General features: G+C 43.5%; 1 protein-coding gene across 2 annotated transcripts in view; it reads left to right on the top strand.

The window, feature by feature from the left end:
* Positions 1-8,651, top strand: part of RBX1 (ring-box 1, E3 ubiquitin protein ligase) — a 14,334-nt gene continuing 5,683 nt past the window's right edge. Inside the window, exons 1-3 of one of the 2 annotated variants that reach the window (XM_006775974.2) lie at positions 1-125; positions 1,957-2,035; positions 7,017-7,087. In XM_006775974.2, the coding sequence (XP_006776037.1) occupies positions 48-125; positions 1,957-2,035; positions 7,017-7,087 (228 nt within the window). In that variant the 5' untranslated portion in view covers positions 1-47. Of the gene's footprint in view, positions 126-274; positions 356-1,956; positions 2,036-7,016; positions 7,088-8,651 lie in introns of those variants that run through there. The other variant, XM_015571942.1, reaches the window with a different exon arrangement.

The following is an 8,651-nucleotide window of genomic DNA, read 5'->3' as shown; positions in this document are numbered from 1 at the left end:
CTGGTGCGCAGGCGCAGTGGCTGGACGGCAGACCGTGTGTTTCCAAAATGGCGGCAGCGATGGATGTGGATACCCCGAGCGGCACCAACAGCGGCGCGGGCAAGAAGCGCTTTGAAGTGAAAAAGGTTGGGTCTCGCCAGCGCCTTCCTCAGGGAAGCTAGAGAGGCGCGGATATGGCTGGCAGGCCCGAGGATGACCGAGGCGCGGGGGAAAGGGTTTCATTTCAGGGCGTTCCTAGGACCGGGTACCACGAAAGGAAGCTGGGGGGCGGGCCTTAGGGTTGATCGGCATGACTGTGGCCCACTGTCAATGTCAGTATTGGTTTCACTTAGAGGCTGAGGGGCCAATCACGAAGGGGCTTATTGAGATATGCGGAGCTTAGTGGGCTAAGGGAGCCAAGCGCCTGAGCTGTCACTGGAGTGGTGCTGGTGGTGTTGGGGGGAGGGCGGGGTGGGTGGAAGGGGGAGTCGGAGCGGTGCGGAGGGTGGAGGATGGGGCAGTGCAGCGAAAGCCGGGAACCTGAAGTACTACCGCATTGGAGGCCTCCGAGGAGCCGGGCTGATTTCCCTGCCCCGCCCCTTTCCGAAACTCGGGGTCCCTCTTCCCCCGAGGGACCCATTCCCGGCCTCGCCTAATCGTGGCGTCCAATACCATTAGCCCCTTCTCTGCCCCGAGTCCCGCCGAGGAGTGTCTTGAGTGTAACTCTTGCTTTTGGAAGGTCTGTTGGTTTGTAACAACAGCCACCACGGTCATATCACATCCAGAATCCTCCTCCAAAAAAAAAAGCCTTTTGGAATTTGTTAAAAAGAAAACGCGGGCTCAAATTGTATCTCTTAAGGGAGGTTTGCGTAATAGTTGCGAACGACCTGCTAAAAGTGGGAAAGCAAAAAATATGGAACGTGTCCTTTTGCATGAAATGCCTTATAGTGGTGGTGGTTTGCTAAGAGATTGGGAGAACAGTGCCGAGTCCTATCCGAGATAAGATAAATCTGTTCAAAATGAGGATTCTGAAACAGGGACGGTGTTATTCCCGTAACATCAGGCCAAACGCAGACAATCCCCCCCCCCCAGCTGCTTTTTGGCATTTCATTGCGGGCGCTGCGTGCTCAGTGGCAGCCAGCAGCCATGTTGAAGAAGAATAGAAGTAGGATATTTTTCCTCCGAGTTGAAGCTACCGGGTGAAAAGTGCTGAAGAAGTTACTGAGAACTGGATTGAAAGAGATGACAGTTTGGAAAGTGGCCCCAAATTAATGTGTAAAAAGGAAGTTTGGGAATATTTATAATTGCAGAAGCCAGGAGGTTGAGTTACTTTAATGCCACTTTAAATAAACTCTTATTGGGGAATTTTTCTTAACATAAGAGTCTGAATATGGAAAGTTGAGAACATCGGGTTATTTGATGGTAGGAGCTAAGTCAAATTCTGGTGAATTCTAGAGTTTGTTACGAAGCAGCCTTGTAAGATGGAAGTGGTGACCTTGTTCTGCGTACTGACACTGGGTAGTTAGTTATCCAGCTTATCCCAGATGACCCGTTTTATGATCCCGTCAGCATCTTGGTTCATTCTGTACCTAGCTTTCACCTCCCTACTGCATCCAAAGCTGCCTGGAAGAGCAGATATTAACTTAGGCAGACATTGATCTCTTCCGCAACTGCACAGTAATTCAGCTCTGTGCTTATTAAATCTGAAACAGGCACTTAAAAATTATTCCTGATTTGCTTAATGATGAAATTATTTTAAGCTATAGAAAAAAGGTAAAATTAAATGGTGACTCATTAATTTCTATGTTGATATACTCAACCATTTGGAGAATGGGTGAGCATATGTGTAGCTTGCCATTGCTACACATCTGATGTAAGACTAAATGAATGTGCCAAAACCATGTAGCATGAAATCCTACAGTGTGTGTGTGTGCATTACAAGGAGAGTGTTTTGTTCCCCCCTCTTTCTCTTTGCAGTGGAACGCAGTAGCCCTCTGGGCCTGGGACATTGTGGTTGATAACTGTGCCATCTGCAGGAACCACATTATGGATCTTTGTAAGTAATTGCAGGAGGATGGGAGGAAATTGAGAAGGTTACAGAGATTGTGGCTATCCTGATGTGACCAATTTTATTCTTCACAATGAAATATAAAGCATAGCCAGAGCACTTGGGGTCTTCTGCATCTAGCCCATTGGTATGTTCGAAATAGAGTAGTTTTTTATGATGTTCTGGAGGCATAGCCATCTCAGAATAAATCTATTCAGTCTAAAGATGACAAGGCCACACTTAGAATGAATTGCGGACCCAGAGGCACTGTTGAGTCCTCTATATTTTCCATCTCGTACACAGACTCAAAAGCAAAGGTGAGAAAGGAAGAAAGTAAACTTGGAACAAAAATATTCAATCAGAGCTAGATTTTGCTGGGCAAGATATATAAATAAAAGAAGCCTAAGAAGTAAGAATTTTCAGTCTTAGCCCCAATCACAGTTAAGAGGACATCACTGCCAACATCTAAACAGACAATTAATTAATTACACTAAAGAAATTTTATTTAAATCTCCACATATTCCCCCACACATGGCGGATTTGATTATAGCTATTGCTGGACTAACTTAGTAATAGGGGCCAGAATGTTGACCACACCAGAAAGAGTTGAGATTACTTTTTCATCCAGGTACTAAAATGGTTTGTTATTGACATCAGAAATGGGACAAAGAAATTTCAACTTTCTAGAACTGAAATTACAGGCAGTTATTTTTTAAATCACTCATCTGCCTCTCCAACTTCATCTTAAGTCACTCTCCTGCTCACTGTGGTAGTGTCTCTGGCTTTCCATTCTGGAAGTATCCGTGGTCTTTTTTAGAACCCTTACATATACTGTTCTTTTTGCCTGGAATATTCTCTGCCTCTTCTCCCCCCTACCTTGGTCTAACCCACCACTATCCAATCTAAATGTGAGCCACAAATGCAAGCACATATGTAATCTAAGCTTTACTAGTACCCACATTAAGAACATAAAAAGAAACAGGTTATTTTTATTTATCCTATTATATCCAAATTTGATTTCAACATGTAATCAGTGTTTTAAAGTGAGATATTTTACATTCTCTCTTTTTTTAAATATATTTTGTTATTGATTTCAGAGAGGAAGGGAGAGGGAGAGGGAGAGAAACATCAATGAGGAGAAGGAATCATTGATTGGCTGCCTCCTGCACACCCCACACTGGGGATCGAGCCCGCAACCCAGGCATGTGCCCTTGACCGAAATCGAACCTGGGACCCTTCAGTCCATAGGCTGACGCTCTATCCACTGAGCCAGACCAGCTAGAACTTTACATTCTCTTTTTGTACTAAGCCTTTGAAGTGTATTTTACACTTACATTTAGTCTAATCTTAATTCAGACTAGCCAATATCAAATGCTCAATAGCCACATGTATCTAATGGCTACTTCTTTGAGTAATGCAGAATTACCCTATAATTGGTCTTCAGATCTCACCTTGAACTTGCTCTAAGATGTTTTCACTGATCATACTTTATATACACACAAACACAGGCTATGACAGTTCTGTTAACTATTCCTAAGACATCGTATAGTTTCATTTGTAGCAACCATTTAATTTAAATTGGTCCCCTCTCTTGTCCTTGTTATTTACTGCTTTATTCCCAGGATTTAGCATAGTGTCCAGTACATTATAGGTTCTCACTAAATATTCGCTTACCTATGCATATATAAAAGCCTAAACAACCGAACCACCAGTTGACCAGTCACTGTGATCCTCACTGACCACCAGGGGACAGACGCTCAACGCAGGAGCTGCCCCCTGGTGGTCAGTGCGCTCCCATAGCAGGAGCGCTGCTCAGCAAGCTTACTGAGCGGCAGTGGCAGGTGGGGCCCGGATGAGCGGGAGCCGTGCGGCCCGCATCCTGGGCTGGGGCTCCTCCCTGGCGACCTGCTGCTTTGCGCACTACTACATTCCTTGGATGGGGCCGAAACCGGCAGTCCAACATCCCCCAAGGGGCTCCAGATTGAGAGAGGGCGTGGGTCAGGCTGAGGGACCCCATGCACTGGGCCTCTAGTTGAATAATAAAAACACAGAATTGGCCGAAACCGGTTTGGCTCAGTGGATAGAGCGTCAGCCTGCGGACTGAGAGGTCCCAGGTTCGATTCCGGCCAGGGGCATGTACCTGGGTTGTGGGCACATCCCCAGTGGGAGATGTGCAGGAGGCAGCTGATTGATGTTTCTCTCTCATCGATGTTTCTAACTCTCTATCTCTCTCCCTTCCTCTCTGTAAAAATAAATAAATAAATAAATAAAAATTAAAAAAAAATAAAAACACAGAATTGGGGAATAGTTTGTGATCATTGCAAGTTGGAAAGCACAAATCAAATATTTTGCGTTGGAAAGCTATCATAGCAGGTGTTGGTAGCTTATTGCCATTGGTTCCTTTGAGTTTTGACCCTGTTTGCCTTTTCACACAGCAGTCAAAGCAGATCAGCAGCTACCATGATGTTTAATATAGATAGAAGGATCTCATCACAGGAAAACACACGCACATTTCTAAATGTGTTTGGGTGGGGTATTTGATTACATGCCAATTTCTTGGCCATGCATTTTCATAAGGAGTTACGCCCAAGGAAATTTTACTTCTGGGGGGCTCTCCTGTAAATAGTTCATGATTTTATATAACATTTATTTATTTATTTTTAATTTATTTTTTACCTCTATATTTAAGTTGTGTGTCTGTCTGGGTGGAAGAGAATGCACTTCTTGGAAAGATGACAAGGGCCATAGATACTCTGTCTTCCCTTAGAGTAGATCCCACTTAAGGGATCAGTGTAGGCTTCCCTTAGACACTTGCTTTATCATATATTTTAAATGTCAAATGAAAAAGTAGACTGAACTATAACAAAAAATTATGAAAGTGGTATTTTCAAGTTGTATCTTTTATTCATTTAATAAATAATTATACCCTGGACCTTTTGCCTAGGCACCAGAATAAAACAATGACTGAGATCAAATCTGTATCCTTAAGAAACATACCCTTTTGTTTAATACAGTCACTAAAGGAATCTGATTGCCACAACTGGACTTGTCTTCCTTTCAAAAATAAATGGGATATGATTCTTTTTTTTTCTTTTTTTGAGAGGAAGGGAGAGAGAGATAGAAACATCAATGGTCGGCTGCCTCCTGCACGTCCCCTACTGGGGATCGATCCCGCAACCTGGGTATGTGCCTTTGACTAGAATTGAACCTGGGACCCTTCAGTCCACAGGCCGGCACAATATCCACTGAGCCAACCCTGCTAGGGCTGGAAGATGATTCTTGAAAAAGACATTTTGTTAAAGATGAGAATAAGATTCTTGGTTTAGCAATGGCCATTTATAATATATTCTGGTCTAGCATTAAATGACCACGTATATACATAGTTTTAAATAAATAAGAGTGAGTGTGGCTGTGCCCCAGTTGGACTCTCCTACAAAGCATTCTTGGTCTGAAGACTTCCTTTTTTGAGTCCAAATCGATACTACGTGCCTGTATTTATTTTATACTGCCCCATTTTTTGGTGGCTTACAGAGTGGATTAAATATTGCCCTAACTGGTTTGGCTCAGTGGATAGAGCATCAACCTGCGGACTCAAGGGTCCCAGGTTCGATTCCGGTCAAGGGCATGTACCTTGGTTGCGGGCACATCCCCAGTGGGGAGTGTGCAGGAGGCAGCTGATCGATGTTTCTCTCTCATGGATGTGTCTCTCTATCCCTCTCCCTTCCTCTCTGTAAAAAATCAATAAAATATATATATTTTTAAAATATAAATAAATAAATATACAATATACTGGGTGTTTTTCCTCCATACCTTAGGTAATCTAGTTCCAGATGAAGGAGGCATCCAGAGAGGCTTAGACCCAGCCTTTGTCCATAGAAGTTAGTCTCTTCCTAAAACCACAGTTTCATCAGTATTTTGAAAGTGTGGCATCTGTTCACTTCCAAGATGAAGCTGCTACTTCCTTACCTTTTATTGAAGTTTAAAAATTCCCAAGCTTTGTATATCACATGAAATAAGCTTCTGCCTTTGCCAGGAGCGTGATAGGAAGCCTTTACATGTTGCTTGTCTGTTTTATGTTGACTATTCCCTGTTCTTGCCAGAAGCATCACTGAGTGGCAGGCCTCACGTCACTAACCCACTGGCAGAACAGATTTGCTTTGTTGACAGTGTTTTAAAGATTGAGATTTGACGTCTTCGTGCAGAGTGGGTACAGTTTGCTGCAGGTCTCTTCACCCCCTTTTATCACTTCTGTCCCAGTTCACGTGTGTCTGCCTGACTCCTTTAGGCTTCAGAGCTTCACGTGGGCTAGCCTGTGTGTTCTGAGGGCCTATAAGGAAGCAATTGTCAAGAATTGGGAAAAGATTCCAGTTATCAGAACAGAAAGAGTTATGAGGTGACTTTAAGTTTACGAGATTTACCAAATTAGGAGGAATCGCTTTCATTTGGACAAGTCAGGTTATGTTCAGAATTTAAAAGTACCTTTTCCTTCATTACCCTGTTCTTGAACAAGGGTAGGAAATCATTGCAAAGCATACTGTTAAGTCACATCTCTGCCTTATCTGTTCTTCACCCCTTTTCACATCCATTAAAAAAACAGCCTGCCGAAACCGGTTTGGCTCAGTGGATGGAGCATCGGCCTGCGGACTGAAGGGTCCCAGGTTCGATTCCGGTCAAGGGCATGTACCTTGGTTGCGGGCACATTCCCAGTAGAAGATGTGCAGGAGGCAGCTGGTCGATGTTTCTCTCTCATCGATGTTTCTAACTCTCTATCTCTCTCCCTTCCTCTCTGTAAAAAATCAATAAAATATATTAAAAAAAAAAAAAAAAAAAAACAGCCTAATTAATCATCGGAGATTTTGTTCAGTTTTACTCCACCGCTCCCTGCACCCCGCTCCAAGCATGTCATTGTGTAATTGTGCAGGTAGGACTGCTATAGATTAAAAGGTTGTTGCTCCTGCGGTCTGTGATCTTGTTGCTCTTGTCCCCACAGGCATAGAATGTCAGGCGAACCAGGCATCTGCCACTTCTGAAGAGTGCACCGTTGCGTGGGGAGTCTGTAATGTAAGGAAACATCTTTCCCTGTCAGCATGGCTTGTAAATGTATTACCACTTTCCCTGCTTTGCCAGTCTTGAAAATAACTAGAAAAAAAATGACCAGCCCAACTTTCTCCCAGAAGCTATACAAATAGTTTAAAAGTTTAAACTTTTGTGCTATTCACCTGTTACAGGATAAGAATTATTCGTTATTATAGAGGCACTAGTTTGTCTTAATTACAGGGTGGGCCCACTTTTGTTATCCACATTTTGGAGATTCATCTTTGGAAACTGCTTTCAAGAGCCTATGGCACAGGGTTTGGAATATTCTCCTGTTAGTGGAAATCTTTACCTCTAAACAGGTTTTTTTTAAGGGTAGGTGTCCTGTGGAACTAAGTTGGATGAATAAATTGAGTGCTTGTGTGTGCGTGCATGCTTGCATGCATTTTAAGTGTGACAAATGTACTATATTCAGATTTTTGAGGGGTGTCCCTTTTTAAACATGGCTCATGCCAGAAATGTTTGGTGCAGCATTGTTGGACTGAATGTACGGCCTTCCAGGATGTGACAGCTGTGAAGGATAACATGCATCAAACATGTTATTTCTAGCATGTGTTAAAATTCATTATAGCCATACAGTCGCAGTCAGATGAGCTAAAATTATTCTGTCTGGACCTCCTGTGCCAAGTCCAGAGGACCCACAGCCCCCTGCATGGCACAGACCTAAGAGGCTTGGAGTCAGACCACCATTCCCTGTTGTTGCGACTTAACTTACTAAGTGACTTTGGGCAGGTATTTGACATCTCAGCCTGGGTTCCCTCATGTAAAATAGGGCTAACAGTAGACTGCATAGAGTTTAATCAGAATGAAATGATTTTATTTTCAAAGTGCTTAGAACACCCCCTGACACATAGTAAGCATAAGTTTTTGCTAAATGCGAAGTGCAAATTGGGAGTAGTGGTGTTTACTGCAGAGATAGCAGCTATCAGTGCTAAGGCTCACTTGTAGCTTGTGGATATCCTCTTAGTTCTGTCAGGGCCTCTGGGCAGTGTCACGGAAGCCTGTATTGGCTAAGGGACAGTGTTTGTTACCTCTGGGGATAAAGAAATAAAATATATCGGGCTCTCTGCGCCCCTGGCATTCAGGCAGATACTAAGAACCAGGTTGCTCTGTGGTAGAAGGAAAGGAGTGCACTTCCCGTAAATTTGGCTACGGAGAGACTTACTCAGCCTGCCATAAAGAGGAGCCAGCATGGCGTGGCAGAAACCTTTGGACCAGCCATGGGCTCTAGTTCTGGGTCTTTTACGAAAACCAGCTCCATGAAATAGGCAGGTCACTTAACTTATCTGGGTTTCAGTTTCCTTTCTATAAAATGGAGATGATAATACCCGTCATGCTTGCTTGCTAGAGTTGCTGTAATGCTCAATGATGGAATATGTTAACATCTGCAGTAAACTGTGAAGACGGGTCAGTGTACTCTGAGACTGCTCAACATTTCCATAATGTGTCTTAGATTATTAACAGGAAGAAAGTTGGGGTCAGGCAGGTTCAGGGTTGCTGTCACCTGCCATGTAGCCTCATTTGCATCCCC

The sequence above is a fragment of the Myotis davidii genome, unplaced genomic scaffold (assembly GCF_000327345.1).
Source record: "Myotis davidii unplaced genomic scaffold, ASM32734v1 scaffold428, whole genome shotgun sequence".
NCBI classification, from domain to species: domain Eukaryota; kingdom Metazoa; phylum Chordata; class Mammalia; order Chiroptera; family Vespertilionidae; genus Myotis; species Myotis davidii.
This window is presented reverse-complemented; position numbering and strand designations above follow the sequence as displayed.